This window comes from Ctenopharyngodon idella, chromosome 5 (assembly GCF_019924925.1).
Source record: "Ctenopharyngodon idella isolate HZGC_01 chromosome 5, HZGC01, whole genome shotgun sequence".
NCBI lineage: Eukaryota > Metazoa > Chordata > Actinopteri > Cypriniformes > Xenocyprididae > Ctenopharyngodon > Ctenopharyngodon idella.
The window spans coordinates 23920540-23941338 of record NC_067224.1 but is presented as its reverse complement, the minus strand read 5'-3'; the positions used below and the strand labels follow the sequence as shown (position 1 = coordinate 23941338).

General features: G+C 36.1%; 1 protein-coding gene and 1 pseudogene across 1 annotated transcript; one reads left to right on the top strand and one right to left on the bottom strand.

The window, feature by feature from the left end:
• Window positions 1–1419: 1419 nt before the first annotated feature.
• On the top strand, window positions 1420–6565 carry LOC127512513 (D-amino-acid oxidase-like; annotated as a pseudogene).
• On the bottom strand, window positions 6559–20737 carry svopa (SV2 related protein a). The gene is made up of 16 exons (XM_051893482.1): window positions 20474–20737; window positions 15449–15609; window positions 14097–14182; window positions 13215–13313; window positions 12966–13037; window positions 12719–12843; window positions 11917–11980; window positions 11606–11731; window positions 11344–11472; window positions 10495–10568; window positions 10201–10277; window positions 9843–9947; window positions 9632–9743; window positions 9373–9454; window positions 8725–8814; window positions 6559–7986 (listed from the first exon to the last, which is right to left on the bottom strand). Exons 1-16 carry the CDS (start codon window positions 20506–20508, stop codon window positions 7774–7776), a joined length of 1650 nt encoding a protein of 549 aa, XP_051749442.1. The 5' UTR covers window positions 20509–20737; the 3' UTR covers window positions 6559–7773.
• Between the last annotated feature and the right edge of the window lie 62 nt (window positions 20738–20799).

Sequence of the window (20799 nt, the reverse complement as noted above, 5' to 3'; positions counted from 1 at the left end):
ACCTGAGGGCAAAACTGATTCAATATAATGTAATATATATGTATTTTTTTTTTTTTTTTTTTAATGCTAAAAACTTGGTTTCTTTCCTGCGGATTAGCATTTAAGGATATATAATTTAACCATAAAAAATAAATATGTGTGAGTTGGGTTTTTTTCTGTCTTGCATGGAGATAAACACCATGTTTCTGTAAAATAAATGTCAATTAAAAAAGTGAAGTAAAAATAATAATAATTGTAAGATATAGTCGGTAATTGTTTTTTGTTCGTTTATTTTCACCAACATCATAGCTATCTCCAGACTCAGACGTTTAGGAGCAACTGTTTACTTTACAACTCATAAAAATAACTAAACAGAGATGGAAAATGATTGTTGTTAATGTTTGTCCTGGTATCTGTGTGAAAGTGTCGTGTTGTGTTTTTTTTTTTTTTTTTTTACACCAGAATTTACCTTAAATACAATGGAAACCAGAAACATTACAAACATTACAAATGTCGCCTGCTCGAAGTGAATAACAATAGATTTGTCGCCACCTACTGAAGAAACGACGTAACCCAAGGGTCTAAACGAATTAATGGACGAATATGAACAAATCTTTTTAGTGAACAGATTCAAAAGATTCGATTCACTCAGAAGAGTGAAACCAAAACCAAAACTATGGCTGAATTGGGAATAGCGTGATACTAGCACTATTGCTATTTCTACCATGCAAAAATAGTAAGACTTCTGAATGCAGCACATACTGAGCATTTTCTGAAGGCGCACACGAATAGCGCCACCTTAACGTCACAGTTGATGTGAGATAAAGTTAATTTGTAAGTTTTGGGACATGTCATTGCATTGCTTAAGACGTGTGAATGCAAGAGAAACGCTAAAGACCTGTTTAGGACAGCATCGCTTCTTTTTTGGAGGTAAAAAGAAGTTTGGTGAGTAAAGCTGTTCTTTTATAAAATATGAACTGATAAAGTATACCGCGAATGCAATTGAGTCGTCATAAAAGCGTCTGCCAAAAGCATAAAAATGTAATTATTTCTAGCTTGACATGACATGCAATTCATTACCTATTTAAACTATATAGAAAGCTCACAGAAAGGCAACTAATAAGAACAGCTCAAGCTCTCTAACCTTGTTAGTTGTCAATGTCCATGATAATCTTGTCATTGTGTCTGTATGGGGTTTTTAATGGACATAAGACATTGTCATGTGAAGGGCTTAATAAGACAATGTAAACATATGGCGGCGTTGGACTTTGTTCTCAATCAGATTGCAACATTGTAATATTTTATTAAAAACCCTGCTTTAATATTTACACTTGAATTTACAGTTTTTGACAAAGAACATACAGGCATCAGATAGCTTTAACACATACCATATCATTATTAAAATAGAAAAAAGAGGTGTTCATACGTTTTTCTGCAGACATGAAGGTGTGCATCATTGGAGCGGGGGTCATCGGCCTCTCCACCGCTCAGAGCATCTACCAGCACTTCCACGGCAGGGTCACCCCCTCAACATAGAGGTGTATGCTGATATCTTCACTCCACTCACCACCAGCGACGGGGCAGCTGGACTCTGGCAGCCGTATCTGCATGACAAGGGGAACGTGCAAGAAACGTGAGGTTTCAGTTGTTTCAATTCAATTCTGTGGCATAAAAATGGCAAATGAATCAGTTGAAGCACATCTTTGATTTTTATTCTTTCACAGTAAATGGAACAAAGAGACATTTGACTATCTACTAAGTTTCCTCAGCTCTCCAGATTCAATTCAAATGGGAATCTTCCTCCAGTCTGGCTATAACCTGTGCACTGAACCTATGGCAGTGAGAAGAATTATCTTTCAATACCAATTCTTTTTTTTTTTCCCCCAGTATACAGAATGTTATATAATAAACTGAAAATTTTGATGGATAGAACATACTGTATTATATTGTCAGGTAATTGATTTCACATTTACTGTAGGTCTCTGCCTGTGGGCCCTTGAAGGATTAGTTCACTTTCAAATGAAAATTACCCCAAGCTTTACTCACCCTCAAACCATTTTAGGTGTATATGACTTTATTCTTTTTGATGAACACTGTCTAAGAAATATTAATAAATATCCTGACACATCTGAGCTTTATAATGACAGTGAGCGGGATCAACGAGTATGAGCTGAAGAAAGTGCTTCCATCCACATCCATCCATCATAAACATACTCCACACAGCTCCGGGGGGTTAATAAAGTCCTTCTGAAGTGAAGCGATGCGTTTGTGTAAAAAAAATATCCATATTTAACAAGTTATGAAGTAAAATATCTAGCTTCTGCCTTCCGTATTCAACTTACGAAGAAAGTGTAAAACTCGCAGTTCAAAAAGCTTACTCTACGTCCTACGCCTTCCCTATTCAACTTACAGAAAAAGCTTAACTGACGTGATGCCAGTTCTGTTTTTTCGTAATTTGAATATGGAAGATGGTCTGGCGGAAGCTAGATATTTTACTTTATAAGTTGTTAAATATGGCTATTTCTTTTTTGCGCATCGCTTCACTTCAGAAGGCCTGTATTACCCCCCCATGTGGAGTACGCGTTTATGATGGATGGATGTGGATGGAGACACTTTCTTCAGCTCATATTTGCTGATCCCGTTCACTGCCATTATAAAGCTCAGATGCATCAGGATATTTATTAATATATCTCTGATTGTGTTCATCAGAAAGAAGAAAGTCATACACCTAGGATGGCTTGAGGGTGAGTAAAGCTTGGGGTAATTTTCATTTAAAAAGTGAACTAATCCTTTAACTACAGTATTATACATTATTCTACATTGAATGATGTTTTTGCACTGTACCAGTCCAGTGCAGATCATGATCAAAATTGCAGAACAGAGCATAATGAACCTTATTGTATAGCTGAACAAAAGAAGTGGTCAGAATCAAACAATCTTGACCGTCCATTTTAAACTGCTGAGCCCCCTCTCTGGGATGGGTTAAAACCAGTATAAAATTAGAGTAAAAATAACTGACCCATCTCACTGATCCATGAGAGAAAATTGTGAAAATGACTGCAATCTCTCTGCCCCCCTCAAACAGGACCCCTCATTTAAAGATGCCGTGTTGGGCTTTCGCCAGCTGACTAAACGTGAACTAGATATGTTTCCAGGATACAGGTACTTATCACCTGCATCTAATCACAAGTCATTTTTATAATTTGATTCTGCTTACAAAATCAGTTTTGTTGTTTTAGCCCTTAAATTGGGATTTGTGAATATAGTGTTTTGTGTCAACTTTCCTTTTTCCCTCAATCCCTTTAAGTTTTGGGTGGTTCAACACTGCTCTCATGATTGAAGGAAAGACATACCTGCCCTGGCTTATGGACTGGTGAGAGATTCCTCTTATCTTAACAGTAACCCAAATCAGATTTGGAATGAAGCCCCAGCTCCACCTGTATAGATCTGCTACGGGTAAATCATGTACACTATATTGTACAGCAGCAGCATGTCTTACTTGCTCACAGCAGCGTATCGTGTATGTATTGGCAGTAGCAAGTCCCGTACTTGCTCTGCAGCAGCAGCAGCAGCAATAATCAACAGCAGCAGCAGCAGCAATAAAGCAGCAGCAGCGGAGCAGATCTACTCCGCCAAGACCAAACACATCTACATTGTCATACCCATTACCATGTTAAACACTCAGAGTTGTCATGACAGAATTATATTTAATGTGTCTACACATCTTATACATGCATATATGTGTGTGTCTAATTTTTATATGAATGTACTTATTCTTCTATTTTATATGCATCAGAATAACTGTTATGCATTTATATAGCTATGTAAAATCTGCAGTGGATGTGTTACTCATTTACAGTTTTTTTCAGGTCTAACAATGATTAACATAGTCTTTGACACGGTCATGTTTCTGTTTTTCTCAGGTTACGACAAAGAAAGGTTCAGTTTTATCAGAGGAAGATTGGTTCATTTCAAGAGGTTTGAGGAATTTTTTATTGTCATTCTCACACTTTTTTAAATGAAAATCTCAATATCTTAAAATTTACACTACCTTTAAATAGTTTTAAATAGTGTGGTTAGTATGATTTTTTTTTTTTAATGTTTCTTGATGTTTATTGAGAAACAAATCAGCATATTAGAATGATTTCTAAAGGTTCATGTGACACTAAAGACTGGAGTAATGATGCTGAAAATTCAGCTTTGCCATCGCAGGAATAAATTACATTTAAAAAAATATTAAAACAGAAAACGGATATTTCACAATGTTGCTGTTTTTGTTTTTGTTGTTGTTTGTTTGTTTGTTTGTTTGTTTGTTTGTTTGTTTGTTTGTTTTGTTTGTTTGTTTTGTTTTGTTTTGATCAAATTCAGCCTTGGTTAGCATAAGAGACTTCTTTCAAAAACATTAAAAAATCTTATCGACCACAATTTTTTTAATGGTTGTTTAACTTTTTAAAACAGTGCTGACACTTACTCTGACTGAGGTCACATTAAATCAAAAATAATCTTTTGTCTTAGTCAGAATATTGTGAGTCACAGAAGCAGTGAAGTATTATGGTTGTTTTTTGATTTTTACTTGCACAAGATCCAGTGTTAAAATCCGTAAGAAAAGTATGTGTGTGCACTTGGACGGATGAAATGCAGAGCAAAAATTCCAAGTATGGGAAACCATACTTGGCTACACGTCACTTCACGTCACTTCACTTCACTTCACTTCACTTCACTTTGAAAGAGAGGTGGAGCTCAGAAATAGCATCTGGTTAACTGATACCAGTTTTAACATAATATGGGCAGATTCACTAACCCTAATTTTCCTGCTAATTCATGTAAAGATTCTGAATTTAGTCATAGAATGTGTACATTGGTAATGACCTCAAAATTGTCCTCCAGTTGGCAGATAGTGGTGCTGATGTTATCATCAACTGCTCTGGTGTCCAATCAGGAGACCTACAGCCTGATCCTGAGCTCAAACCAGGCAGAGGACAGATCATTAAGGTGAGGTTTAGTGGATAAAAGTCAATCAGACGTGAGGTTTTACATAGAACTGTGTTGATCTTGTGACTTTTATATCAACAGGTAGACGCTCCATGGTTAAAGCACTGGATTCTCACGCACGATTCCTCATCAGGAGTCTATAACTCACCATACATCATTCCTGGGTAAGACTCAATGAAATAAAATAAGTTCAAGTTGAAGTGCTAAAATTACTAAAACTAAAACTGAAATAAGAATAAATGAATGTTAAATAGAATAAAAACTAATAAAAATGACAAAACCACATAACAAAATTATTAAAATTAAAATGAAAGTGAAAACTGAAAAAAAAAAGCTTAATCAAGATATTAATAAATACTATAGTAGTAAATAAATAATACCTAGATAACATTGTTATAAGCAAGCATTGTGCTCATTTTTACTTGTTCATAATTATGTGCAAAAAGTAGTCTTGTCTTAGGACTGATGCACTCAGTTTGTATCTGCAGGAGTCGTTTAGTCTCTGTGGGTGGAGTTTTCCAAGTAGGAAACTGGAATCTGCAGAACAGTTCTGTTGACCATAAAGGAATTTGGGAAGCCGCCTGCAAGCTTGAGCCCAGTCTACAGGTAGCTTAATCCATTTCAGTCTTGCTGAATTAGTGTTTGCTTAACTGGCATGAGGGGATTGGATCTTCTTTTTTCTCTCTAGCATGCACGGATAGTAGAGGACTGGACTGGTCTCAGGCCCTCACGCAGCAAAGTTAGACTGGAGAGAGAGACCATACGATCTGGACCACACGCGTTTGAGGTGAGCTCATAGTGATCATTACACTGAAGATGCCATCTTCCAATGAAGAGGAGTCGCTATAAATAGCTAAGATGATGTATGATTAGTATGTCCCTAACAGGACATGGTAATAGAAAAAAAATTAGATGGGAGGAAAAAATGATATTGCAATTCTTTTCGCGTTCTATTGTATTCACTAGCAAAACTTTTGCTCACAAAACTGGTGATGGAAATAATATGAGACGGGAGGAAAACGGGTTTTGCAAGTGAATGCAAAGTTTCTCAGAGGAACGCAAACGTTTTTCAAGTGAACGCAGAAGTTTTGCAAGTGAACGAAAAAGATTTATAAGCACACGGTAAAGTTTTGCAAGTGAACGCAAATGATTTCTAAGTACACAGTAAAGTTTCGCAAGAGAGCGCAAAAGCAATACAAATGTTTTGTGAGTGTATTTTTCTCTCCATCTCATAATTTTTCCATCACCATGTCCCTTTAGGATCTCTGTAGATTCTTCTCTTTTCACACACCATGCTGTTTTCATTCACCTCAGGTCATCCATAACTACGGACATGGAGGTTTTGGACTGACCATCCATCGTGGATGTGCTGAGGAAGCTGCTCGACTCTTGGGACAGATCCTGGAGCAGAAAGGCTTTCTAGCACACTCACGTAAATCACGTCTGTAATAGATCTGGGCTTTTGAACAGTATTATCCATCCAGTATTATCTAACACATTCTCTAATCTAATAACAGATGTCATACTGATTCCATTATACATTTCACTACATTTATCTGCACTAATCTACAATAAAGACACATACTATTTTTCATTTTTTGAATCATAATTTATTGTTATCATACATGTACATCCAGTGCAGTGGCAAGAGATCTGTGCACAGAGACACAAAACGCGGCACTAAATCGCAAGAGGCAGGCATAGGAGACAACTCTCTGGACTCACAGGAACAACTGCACACTTCCCATCATGCCACACACATACCCACTGTACGGTTGAGAAGGCAGAAATACAAATAACCGAATATACCATTGAGCTGTCGGGCTGAAGAAACAAAGACGGTATGACAGTAATAAAAATATACTTGACCTACAGACCCATTCTGATGAAAGCCACTTGCAATTGTTTTATTGTTATTGAGTTGTATCTTAAGATTCAATAATCTTTGATATGCCTGATTATAAGGGAACAACTGGAGTTTTGTACATGAATGAGAATTTTACATGAGAGATGGCAGGTGACAGCAAGTGAGGATGAAGAGAGGTGCTCTCGAGTGCTGAGTGGTACGAAATTAAGACTGGTGTCTACTGGATACGTCACTGGTGTCAGTGAAACTCTTAACACTATGAATGGCTAACATTTAACCAGCTTAAAGTATGGTAAATGGAAAAAGCAAGATAACAGAGACCACAAACTGGTGCAATATCTGATTTATAGCAGCATCCTGTCTCTGCTTCGATGAATAGATAAAAGTTGTCACGACCTCCCCAAAGGAATGCTGGGAGTGGAGTGTAAGGCCCTCTTAAAAAATAAAATAAATCTTTCTACTTGCTATCATACTAAACCTGTCACAAACACACATACTCTTGTGCTATCTTTCAACTTCAAGACTTCAGGACTTTGAAAGTTCAAATCTTTCATTCTTCTCCTAAACACCCCCAAATGCTCTTCAAATCTTTTGAACATATGAGAGTGATGATGGTTTTCATGTGTTAAACTGCATAATGCAGTTTTAGATCCATTTTCAACCCATTTTCTGTTGTATTCCCTGGGAATGAGGCAAAAAGGGAGTATTATGTAATGGAAATGTATTCCCCTCGATTTTTTTTCTGGTCCGGATGTTCATAAAGAGAAACCTTTGGTGGGGGAATGTGTCATTTAATGGACTGATTTAAATCAAAACCAAGCAGTTCTTAAAACAATTAAATCTGCTATTCCTTTGTGGACACACATTTAATTTTACAGAAAAATTACCCACTTCCATCCAAGAATAATTTCTTCTACAAAGTCTTTCCAAACCCCTTAGTCCTGTGATCCAGAGCTGGAATGTGGAATCCCTCCAGGGCTGTGGTCTGAGGCCCGTCCCATCATCTCCTGACCCCACTCTCTGTGACTGGACTCCTGTAGGCCCCGCCCTGTGGTCTCTATGGGCAGCGCACAGGAAGCAATAGCAGCCAGCAAACAGCAGCAACAGTATACTGACAGGGTCAGGTACACTGATGATTCCAGCATCACCTTCAGGAAAGAAGCAGAGATGGATAGAATATGTAAAATTTCTCTGGATCACACATTCATATTGGGTTAGTAAGATTTTTTACAGTTTTTGAAAGAAATTCTCTTAGGCTCACCAAGCCTGCATTTATTTATCCAGTAAAATACAGTAAAACAGTAATACAATTAAAACATAGATATATATTTTAAAATGTAATTTATTCCTGTAATGGCAAAGCTGTCAACTCAGCCTTCATTGTCACATGATCCTTCAGAAATCATTCTAATATGTTGATTTGCTGCTCAAGATACATTTCTTAGTAAATTTTATCAAAGTTGAAAACAGCTGTGCTGCTTGTAAGTTGGTTATTGTTTTTTCATACATTTAGAATAATATTAAGTACAACATATTAATAATGAATCATAATTTCTGCATGAAAATTTTCACACAAATATGCACAGTTAGTGAAAGAGACCCATTGTTTTTTCTTTTTTTTGTGTGTGTGTCATATTTCTGGTAAGAAACTCTTTGAATTGTTGTTTGTAGAGTTAGTTTTGTGAGCTGGACTCACATGAGCAGCACAGCTCAACATAGCAAAGCATGTGCCCTGATTTCCAATAAATTAAAACAAAATAAAGTTAGTATATTAGATCTCCAATATTTATAATATCATATTAAAATTAAAATTTTTAGGGTTAAAGTATTTGATTCATTCTTTATTTTTTAAGTCTTTTATTATTTTCTAGTTAGTGTTTCCGCACCTGTGCCACAAATGGTGTGATGAGAGCTCCAACTCGGGCCATCCCACTACTGGTGCCCAAACCCAGTGCCCTCGTCGCTGTGGGATACACCTGCAAAAGACACAAGGAGAGAGATAACCATGATCTTCTCATTGAACACTTAACTATTACTTAACCACTGGGTGGTTAGTGAATGGACATGGATCCATTATTTCACTAAAGTTTCTTCAGCGTGCTTTTATGCTATAAACACTTTTAAAACCAGTTAAATATCACAAAGATTAATGTATTTGGGAAAATTTTCAACCCTCCATTCATTTATCTGGTGATGAACTCCAGTAGTTTATGAAAAATGTAGGATGACAAAGTGGCCTGTTTTATTTCAGGTGAGTTGTTACAGTGGCTGCCAAGTGGTGGGAGTGAGCCAGGAATTGGACGTTTCCCAAGGTCAGCGCAGCTGTTGCCTTGAGAGAAACATTTAACACTACAATGACAGTCTACAGGCTTTACTCTTCTTACAATTGATCTGCCAAGAGTGTCAAATTTTGCTGTGTTTCTATTACATATTCTTTTGACACAGCAAAGAAGAATAGAGCTTCCCTTTGAGCCTCAGTTCCTCTAAGAAATAAAAATAATATATCAACTGATATTAATTGAAAGAGTTCTCACCTCAGGGGTGTACACATATGCAGCCTGGAAACCTCCAGCGATGAAGGCCCTCGCAATGAATATAAATACTGTCAAAGAAGTCCTGCAATAAAGGGAATATAGTTAATCTAAATATCATAATGTATCTTCAAAGATGTCACATTAGAAAGAAATTCTAGTTGGATTTTACATGACATGTAGATGTAGATGTGTGTTCACATTTGAGATTAACAAGCTTGAGTGCTTTAGAAAAATGTCCGTAATGGATGTGCTTTCTGACCTTCCCACACAGCCGTAGAGCGGCACAATGCAGAGGGAGAAGACAAAGAAACACAGTGCCATAGTCTTCCTCCTTCCTAAACGATCAATTGCCCACAGGGTCACCAGCAGGCCTGTGATGCATCAATCAATACGTTCATCACATTTTCGTTTTGCCTGCCATACATTACTTAAAAATGAGATGTTAATGGTGTTATAATTCAAAGGTGTACCTGGAAACTCAGAAAGTGTGGTCCACAGCAGGTCTTTGTAATCATCTGAATTTAGATATTTGCACTCCAAACTACAACCTGGCTCCCTTTTTCTGCCCTTCGCCCCTAGGGGGTGACACATGACCAGTATAAGCATACAGAATACATTGGTTGTATTTGGTTAGTATTCTACCACACTATAGTTTGAAATGTGTTAAACATACTATTTAAAAAAACATTAAGCAGCATACAATATATATCCTGCACAGTATATTAAATAATATGTTGAATACATATGGGATTCTATGCTATTCTTAGCCTTTACATTCTCACTACACTGCTCCAGTCTGTTTTTAAACACACAATAGCTGTCACTCACCACCACAGGCACCTCCCTCCTGGAAAAGCTCTGTGGTCAGCAAAACCACACCATAATATGAAAATGCATTAGAGAACCTGAAACAGAAAGCATACAACAAAACAGAATAAGAATGCAAGCAGCAAGAACTAAACATTGTAAAATAATTGAGTGATATTGTGAAACAAAAGAGTGAGATCTGACAAATTTCAAAGAACAAAAAGTCCTTTTAAGGATTAGTGGACATCTACATTCTTGATTTAATGACTGTTTACACAGTAATTTATAGGAATCAGTATTGTAGGACTCTTTTACCATATGAACCAGAGCAGAACTGTGGTCCAGCGTAAGTGTGGAGAGAAAAGATCCCGAAGTTTTCCCCTGTCCTCCTTAACACAGAAAACAAGTCGCATTGAAAATAAGGAGAGATGAAATATAATTAACAATATTTATCATGTTTTCTATTTTAATATATTTTAAAATGTAATTTATTTCTGTGATGTTACAGCTGACTTTTCAGCATCATTACTCCAGTCTTCAGTGTCACATGATCCTTCAGAAATCATTCTAATATTCTCATTTGGTGCTCAAGAAACATTTCTTATTATTATTATCAATGTTAAAAACAGTTACATTTTTTTTTTTTTTGTAGAAACCATGATGCATTTTTTTCAGGTTCAAAAGAATAATAGTGTAAGAGTATAAATAACACTATCTAATAGTTCTGTACAGACAAAAACATTAACTTAAATGTGTGGTTTAAGTTTAAGGTTCTATTTTTTTATTTACTAAATTTAGAATAATTTTAAGTACAAACATATTAATGAATCATAATTTATGCATGAAAACATTAACACATATGCACAGTTAATGAATGAGACTCATTGTCTATTCCTTCTCTTTTTTAGTCATATTTCTGGTAGGAAACTCTTTGAATTATTGTTGTTTGTAGAGTTAATTTTTGCGAGCTGGACTCAAAATCATGTTGCACACAAGAGCAGCACAGCTTAACATATCAGAGCAGGTTCCCCCCAACTGACAGATTCAACAGCATTGTATTATAGGAAGTGTTTAACTGTTTTCCAATAAAGAAAGCCATAAACGATATACATGAAGTATACTTGTACTAATATATTAGTATATTGAACAAAACTAGTACTTTACCTGTCTGGCCACTATGAGTTTTCCCAGCGGCATTGGGACATTATTCTCTGTAGCAATGCGTCTGAGTGTGTTCAAAGCCTTCTCCTGATTTCCTGTCAGGACGTCGTAACGAGCGCTTTCTGGCAGCCACTGTTGATGTGCATGACACTTACTGTACTGTTCAGACAATATTTTGCTCACACCACAAAAAAAAAAAAAAAAACCTATTCATGTCTAGCTCTAAGAGAGAGAACAAACTGATATTTGAGGACTTCATACTTACAAAGCAAAAAAAAGCAAAAATGAAGAGCGGAATAGTGGAGAGGGCCAGCAGCCAGCGCCAGCCCAAAGTTGGCATCACCAAAATAGCCAGCATTACTTCAAATACTGTACCCAAAGCCCAGAATATCTACAGCAGATCAGAGGGAAATAGATTTATAATAGATTTACACTAAATCCACAAGCTATCCTGGTTATGATGACTTCATGCTTTGGTTCAACAACTCATAACTGAAACTGTTTAATCAGGGCTATGATATCTGTATCTAAACAATAGAATAGAATAGAATAGAATAGAATAGAATAGAATATTACCTCTATCAACAGAATGCAAGTGGCTCTGGACCGCATAGGGAGAAACTCAGCATACAGTGTTACTCTTAGAGGAAAGACCAAAGGTTTCTGTAAGTCTCTAAATATTTAATGATGTTATTAGTGGCACATTCTGATTAATCATAGTACAAATAATAATGGAGAACCTATAGATTAAAAGAAGCTTAAATGTTAGGTTAACATCTCGCAAATCTCCTTATCATAATTCACTAAATGTTTGTAAAAACTATCCTTCAAATGTTTGGGGTCAGTAGGAATAACAGGATGTAGATAGAAATCAATACTTTTATTCAGAAAGGATGCAGTAAATGAATTAAAAGTGAAAGCAAAGACTTTGACCTACAGTATTTCAAATAAATGCTGTTCTTTTCTATTAATCAAAAAATCCAGAAGAAAATGTATCATGGTTTCCACAGATATATTAAACAGTAAAAACTGTTTTCAACACTGATAATAAGAAATTATTATAAGAAACATTACAAGAAATGTTTCTTGAACATCAAATCTGCTTAGAATGATTTCTGAAGGATCATGTGACACTGAGTAATGGTTGCTGAAAATTCAACTTTGCCATCAAAGGCATACATTACATTTTAAAATATATATAAATAGAAAACAGTTATTTTAAATTGTAATAATATTACTGTTTTTACTGTATTTTTTATTTATTTTCAAGTAAATGCAGCCTTGGTGAGCATAAAAGGATTTCAAAAACATTAAAAAATCTTACTGACCACAAATTTTTGAACGGTTGTGTATGTATCTAGATTTGTGTCACACTTACGATTGTGGAGCCCCTCCAATACCGAAGCCCACCAGAGCCCTGAGGAACAAGATCCATCCGTATATAGGTGCAAATGCACTGAGGAGGCCATAGAAGAGGGTCCACAATACACTCATCTTCAAACCCTACCACAAACACACACACAGCTCTAATCATACCCTGGTGCACAGTGAGATTGTAAATAACATTTGTCCAGCTATATTGTTGGACATGCACATACTGCTCTTTAATTTATGAACATACTCACTGTTTTTCTCCCATATTTATCAGATATGTTCCCCCATAATGAAGAACTGATCATCATTCCAATAAATACAACCTGTTTCAGAGAAGGGGAGAAACACAGTTATTCATAACAATTTGGTTAATCAGGCAAACACATTCAGGAGCAGCTGATGCGAAGCTTAACAGAACAAGAAAAAAACCAATCCTACTGCCAAACCTATCTAAAAAAGAAAGAGGAGTCATTCTTGACTAAAGGAGAAGTGTACAGTACCGAAGTTAGCAGTGCCACCTCCCAGCTGGGCAGTGCCCACTCACAGTGCAGTTGAGGCGCCAATATACTGAGAATCATCATCTCCATGGCGTCGGCCATCTGCACACAAATAAAATCATCGAAATTGATTTTTAATTGATTGGGAAATTGATTTTCAATGATAACTTATAGACCTTTAAAGACAGACCTACTGTGAGCTACGAGGTTGTTAATCCATGGTATTTGCTTCTGCTGAAGCCGTCAGCCTGCATTATTTCAACTTATTCTTATAATAATTGCTTTTAACAGCAGAATTTGTGGTGAAAAACTACATTACCCATGATGCTGTACAGAAAATTCCAGCAATCAGAGTCGCCACAATCAAAACGTGCCAAAATAGCTCCACCTACTCCCGTGAAGCACTGTAAATGACATAATCAAGTCGATTTCCCTATATATATATATATATATATATATATATATATATATAAAATCAACATTTGTAAATGAGTAGTTTTATTTTCCTCCACTATTTTTAATTCGATTACACTGTTCGCAATGCTTCATGGGATTGTAATTTTTTTCCCTCACAAAAGCCATTAAGTACACAGTCTTGTTCCTTTGTATTTTTGTCTAATTTTCAAATACCTCTTTGCTTCAAAGTTTGTAATGTTGTGATTCACCTTCGTAGGTGATTAGCTTGGTTCATGGCCTATAACGCTTTAACAAAGACTTTAAAAAAAAAAAAAAAAAAAAAAATCCCTATAGTAAAAAAAATGAATGGAAAAAATACTTCCTTTCAGCGCCTCTGAAAAATTGGGCAGGCATTGTTGCACTCCATTATACAGTGTTACGAGGGAACAACAATGATTCCCTCTCTACATTTTGCTTAAGTATTGTTACCCAAGAAAGTCCAGTCAGGATGGACAGTTTCCACTGAAATGTCCCAAAGCCAATGGCTTCCACGGCATCCTCAACCATGAAGGTGTCTGTTGAAAGAGTAACATATGGAGAGTAGTTTAGCCTTAAAGGGATAGTTCACCCAAAAATGAAAATTATCCCATGATTTACTCACCCTCAAGCCATCCTATTTGTATATGACTATCTTCTTTCAGATGAACACAATCAGAGTTATATTAAAAAATATATTAAAAAAACACCTTTAGCAGTTCAAACAAATAGGGCTGGGCAACAAACTCCAGCTCCTCTTTTCTTATATCGAAATCCTCTTATATTTCTCTGTAAAAATTCTCGTTTTAGAATTCTTATTCATGACCGGTGTTTTGTTTTGCTTTATCCTCTGTGCTTCCACATTCGTCAATGTGTCATACGTCGGGTCAGAGGTCACTCTTCCGCTGCAACTCGATGTGCTTACAGCTGTTGCCGGAAGCCAGTTATTATAGTTTATAAAGTTTTAAATATGGATATTTTTCTTTAAAAATAAATCCCATCGCTTCACTTCAGAAGGCCTTTATTAACCCCCTGGAGTTGTACGGATTACTTTTATGATGGATGGATGCCCTTTTTTGGACTTTAAAATCTCAAGCGCCATTCACTACCATTATAAAGCTTGGAAGAGCCAGGATATTTTTAATATAACTCCTATTGTGTTTGAAAGACAATAGTCATATACACCTAGGATGGCTTGAGGGTGAGTAAATCAAGGGATAATTTTCATTTTTGGGTGAACTATCCCTTTAAAAATGTTCAGTGAGGTGTCTGATAATGCAAATCAACTATCCTTTATAGGAGGCATTTAACATGCTCACAACAGTGTTATTTCAGTATTATTTATATACTATTATAGTATTTATTATTATTTTGAATTAGCTTTATTTTTGTATATACAATTTTCATTTAGTTTTAGCAATTTTTTCTGAGCTTTTTGTCATTTATTTTTTTATATATATTTCTATTTAGCTTTAGTTTATTTTTATTTCAGTTTTAATCATTTTAGCATTTTTAAAGCAATTTAAACTTTTTTTTTATTATTTCAGTTACTTGCCAAAGCAATGTTTCTAATTTACATTAAAAAAAATTTCATCTAATATTTATATTTAATTTCAGCTTTATTTCATTTACAAAAACAATTTTTAATAGTTTTAATTTACAATAATAACCCTGGATCAAAATGCCCAAGAAATATTTCTGAAAAAACACATTAGAAAGTAAAGAAATGCTTTTTATATATATAAAAAAAATGTAACAAAAACATAGCTAGTGATCAAAAAGCTATATTAATTGGCTAAACATACCATCAGTGGGGTTGGCAAATTCCCGAGGCACCGGAGCACCATCGGCCAAGGAAACAGACTCCATATCCATCCGTCCTCCCTCCACCTCCAAAGCCTCTTCCCTGCTGCCACACTCATCCCCTGAGCGAGTGCTTTCACCTGTACGCCGAAATTTCACCACTCTGTCAGAGAGAAAAACGGGCAAGCAGAAAATCAGGTACAGTATCAACCAAGTAATTCATTTCTGTAGTATTGCATACGGCTCTGACCCTTTGACTAAAACCGTAATTGGAAGATTAACAATTAAATATCCTTTATACTTTTTTTGCAGTGGCTGTTTACATGAAGAAACATGAAGAAAGATCATATAATGATGCTTTAATCACATGTCTAGCAATGCCTATGCATAATATAACAGCCCACACATACAGCCAATATGCTGTTTATTGTAATGTGGCAGGGCAAAATGAATAATTTGACAGAACAAGCATCTGTATGTGGAATACAGCTGCAATGTGTAGGACAGAATGATGCAAATAATAAGAAGCTGTTGCCAAGGTGATGAGAGAGCTTCCTGTTTGTGCAACCCCTCTTCTGGTGTTTTGGAAAGAAAGCACGAGAGAATGTGCGAAGAGACAGTGGAGTGATGTTTGAAACTGTGACTCACAACCGTCAGCCTTTATAGGGCAACTGGACGACAGGCATTTTCTCACTGAATGAAAACTGCTGTTTAAAGATAACAATAACAGATGCTCTAGTGGTAGTCGGGGGGATTTTACTTTACAAATATCTTCGCAGCTATGAAGACAGATTGGATCAGGGAGCAGTAAATAAGAGGAGCATACATGGTTTGATTACTGTAATTGCAGTGCTCACAGCGACACTACGAGCAATAAGGCCTTCATGAGCAGACAGGCAGTGTAATTAAACAGATGACCTCTCCACGCTCTGCAGAGACAAACGGTACTTCGAGAGTAGTCAAACAACACAAAACCAGGATGAAGATATAAATCATCATTGACAAAACAGACCCGAGCTCCATTACTGACTGCAGGTATGAAGAAAATGTTAAGAATGAAGACGATTTACTCTGTATTATTTCCATAAAGCATGGAAAAAGACCAAAGCCTAGCTGAAACAAGCTCTATATATTAACAATTAAGAGCGCTGCCATCATGAATTCTGCAAACCATCAGATGGCGACTGGGCCTACTGCCAAGCATCAGCAGCACAGGAATAACATCAGCATAAGCAGGCAGATTATTCAAAACTCTTGCATCAGTGGAAAGACCTTTACTGCAACACAGATGAATGAATGAATAAGGCATTTATATAGCACTTTTCTATGTACTACTGTACACCTAAAGCACTTCACAATCATATCAGGATTCTCTCCTAACCACCACCAGTGTGCCGCATCCACTTGGATGATGTGACGGCAGCCACAGAACAACAGTGTCATTGCACTCACCAAACACCAGCTATAGTTGGAGAGGAGAGTGAGTAATAAGGCCAGTTCAGTGGATGGGGATTATTAGGAAGCCATGATTGATAAAGGCCAATGGAGGGAATTTGACCAGGACACCGGGGTTACACCTCTACTCTTTATGAGAAGTTCCAAGGGATTTTTAATGACCACAGAGAGTCAGGACCTCGGTTTAACGTCTCATCCGAAGGATGATCATAAACAGGTTGAAGCCCAATGACACACAAGGAATTTCTATTTCTTAAGATGCCACTGATGCATTGGATGATCATCAAGACCTAGAGCAAGACCAAGATGTGTTGCTGTTTGACCTCATTTAATTTAAAATAGGGCTGGGTAAAAAATATCGATTTCTCGATTTTAATCGATTATCGTTTTTACGAACCGATATCGAGTCTTAAATCCCAAGAATCGATTAGTCTAGTCTGTTTTCAGTTGATGAATGAACAGAACATGTAGCGTGCCTCCCATCCAATAAATCGCAATAATCTTTGTGCTTTGTTACTTTTAATATGAAGCAAAGTCTTCGATTTCAAATGACGTCCATCTTATTATGAGATTCAAAAAATAAATACCGTTTTGGCGCTGTTTAATGTGACGTGACAGATCGCTTTAGCGCCTCAGTTAAAGAGAAGCAGGCAGCACGGAGCGCATGTGAACATCCTCTCCTCCGCTTTAATACCAGTTACAGCGCTAAATAAACATGACTAAACATCTGAAGGTATGTTAAAATACACAGTACAACCGAAATCCATATCATGTCTTGGGTAATAGCTCAATCAGTGTTTCAACCGCGGAAAGACATCAATAAAACAGCTTATAAACAATGTCACGTAACGTCACATTTACCTCAGAAAAACATATTCAGTGACCATAAACTCATTAGTCAGCTAGAAAAATGAACTCTAGAAAGCAGCATTCTGATATAGCCTAGCTATGTACCGTTACATATTCATTATGATGTTATTCAATATAAAAAAGAAAAAAAAAAAGAATTGGAGTAGAAGTATGATTATGTAATTCTAAACTTTGTTTATTATAAAAAAACATAAGTGTAATTTAAGTGTTTGTATATTTATCTGAATGGAGCTCACAGACACCAGGATGGATTAACTCAATGGTTTTAGTTCTCAGATTTGGCTCCCTTGTTCTGGAAACCAAAGTATTTCTGTTTAGATGCCGTATACAGCGTATCTGTAGGCATATTTGTACCTAGTAAGTTAATTTTAACCTTCAATATTATAGTAAAGTAGTACCAACTGACTCCCATGTGTAGTTTACAGCATTAGTTGAGAGATATACTTATATACTACATCCAAAATAATCAATATTAAATCAAATCTGATCAAAATCGTAATCGAATCGCAAGCATGCGAATAGAAATCGAATCGAATCGTGAAAATTGTGTCAATACCCAGCCCTAATTTAAAAACAGTATTATTTAGACTTTATGCTATGCTGTGTAAATGTTTGTAAACATAACAGTTACAATAAAAAGCTGATATCTTATTGTGTAATGTTTAAAATGTTTACATATTAGATTTAACAGACAATAAATGTAATTTTCTGTATATACTGTAAAAAATGAAAAGCAAAAAATTGTAATTTACAATAAAAAATAAAATATTATGATAAAAATATTACATTTAACAAGACAACAGTGGCGGATCTGCCACCCCCACTCGCCGACACAGAAATGAAGGAGTGACACCTTAACACATCTATGATGGAGAACATATGAAAACACACACATACACACATATAACACACATAACAGCATGTTCAGGTTTGACTAATATTATGACATCATTGCAAAAAAAAAAAATTATACTTCAGTACAAAAAGAAAGAGTCTTTTTTATTGTTATAATAATGATTTTTATAATGTCTAAACATAAATCTAAATGAAAAACTTGGGAATTGTATATGAGCCATTGAGTAATCCTCTACAGACATCTAGTGGCTGTTGTTAAAAATAATGTTATTTTAATTTTAAAAGTGTTGGTTTTCCAGTAGACGGCAGCCATTTTACACTAAACCAAGAAACATTTTTCATGTTATCACCATAAATGAATGAAGAAATGTAGTTTTTTTTGTTTTTTTTTAAAAAGTGAATTTTACATAAAATGTTGCTATTTTATATAAATATATATATTTAAATTATTACAAATTGAGGCAAATAAAAATACCACAAATCCCCTAAAACTGCAGAACTGTATAGTAAAAACACTAATAAAGCGAGTGATATTACATTTGTTTAAAAAAGTTACGTTATTATGTAACAAAATCACATTTTACTCTCTGATTATGTAAGATAGTTGAAAAAAGGAATATTATTGCCATATGTGTAATAACATAACAAGCAACACCATACATAACTTTGCTATATGCATGTTATACTCATAACAAGATGAGAGATAGCTGCATACATACTTTTATCTTTTTCAAGTTTCACCTCTTCTTTTTCCTCTTTTTTCCCTAAATTGGGCTCCTGGTGGCTTAGACCTTTTTTTCTTACCATAATTTCAGTTTATGTTGATTTAGAAGCTCTCCCGCTCTCACACCTGACGTCACCCCAGGTCTCCCCACTGGAAGCACTGTTGACGTAAACCAAACCCCGCCCCTTCTTCTCGTATTTCTGAGTGAAAGTAGTTGGTGCACACTCCACGTCCTGACCAGGTTAACTGACCCACATGGTGACATGATATCATTGATGTGACGTGCACATAAGCGGTAAAAACCGGTAACCCCCACCACCACCACCTTTTTTTTTGTGCGAGCTCCCCAAGGGGAGCCCTGTTGCCCATACCTTAATTCGCTAGTGCAGGACAATACATGTACTTTTACAGTATAGTTAATAATAATGTATATTTTATAATAGTTTTTTATATTTTTTAAAAAAATTAAGAGAGGTTTTTCTTCAGTGTATACTTAACCTTGGGTTAACATCTATCCTGCAACATTTGTTAAGGGTTTTTAACCCTGGGTTAAGAAGCCCTGCCCCAGAAATCGTTTAAAAATAATTTAAAATGTGAACAATCTGAAAAGTCACAGACAGTATTTAACATTTTCTAATGGGCCAATCAAATTAGCTGTGGTATTATGTAAAAGTATCTGAATTGCTCTCAAGAGATATTGGCAGAAATTGGAGTGTCTATATCAATAGAAACGCAATTATACACAAATAACCATTGTGTTATTCAATGGAAGGTGACGTGTACAATGCAAATGAAGCAAATGACGAGGAAAATAGTCTGTGCAACACAACGTTAGTGCTTTAACATACATAAATAAGCTGTTAGTTTAATCTACTTGAGCTGTTTACCGATACACCCTTTGCCAATTCATGCACCCCAAACGTGCGTATCCATATTCTACATCAAACAGCCATTATGTAAGCATTGATTTTTTTTTTAAGTTGCATAAATATCAATGTCACATTGTTTACGGCACATTCTAGTCGTTGTACATCACTAAAAGGACTTAAATGAACGGAAGAGTGTTTGCATGATGGCTCAGGTCGCGTGCGGATGAAAGAAAAGAAATGAAAAAAACACTCACGGGAGCTGCCTTAACTGAAACAAATCATCGTCCATTATCGGTCTGTTCGTCGGACTGCCGGAGTCTTTGTCTCATTGCCGTTACATTGCTGTCGAGTTGAGGCTGATTTCAGCACCACAGGCGTGAGGACAGTGAAGAGCTCAGAGAGGGGCGGTGTTGTGCGTGTGCGGAGCTGCCATGATTTCTGCGCCTGTTGTGTCGCTGGTGGCGTCGCTCGGCTTGCTGGATCTCTGCAAAGGCTGGAACGCCCGTGTCATACCAAAACACCAGTAGGGCACTGTGAATATGTTATGGAGATGATGAATCAAGACAACACACTTTGCCAT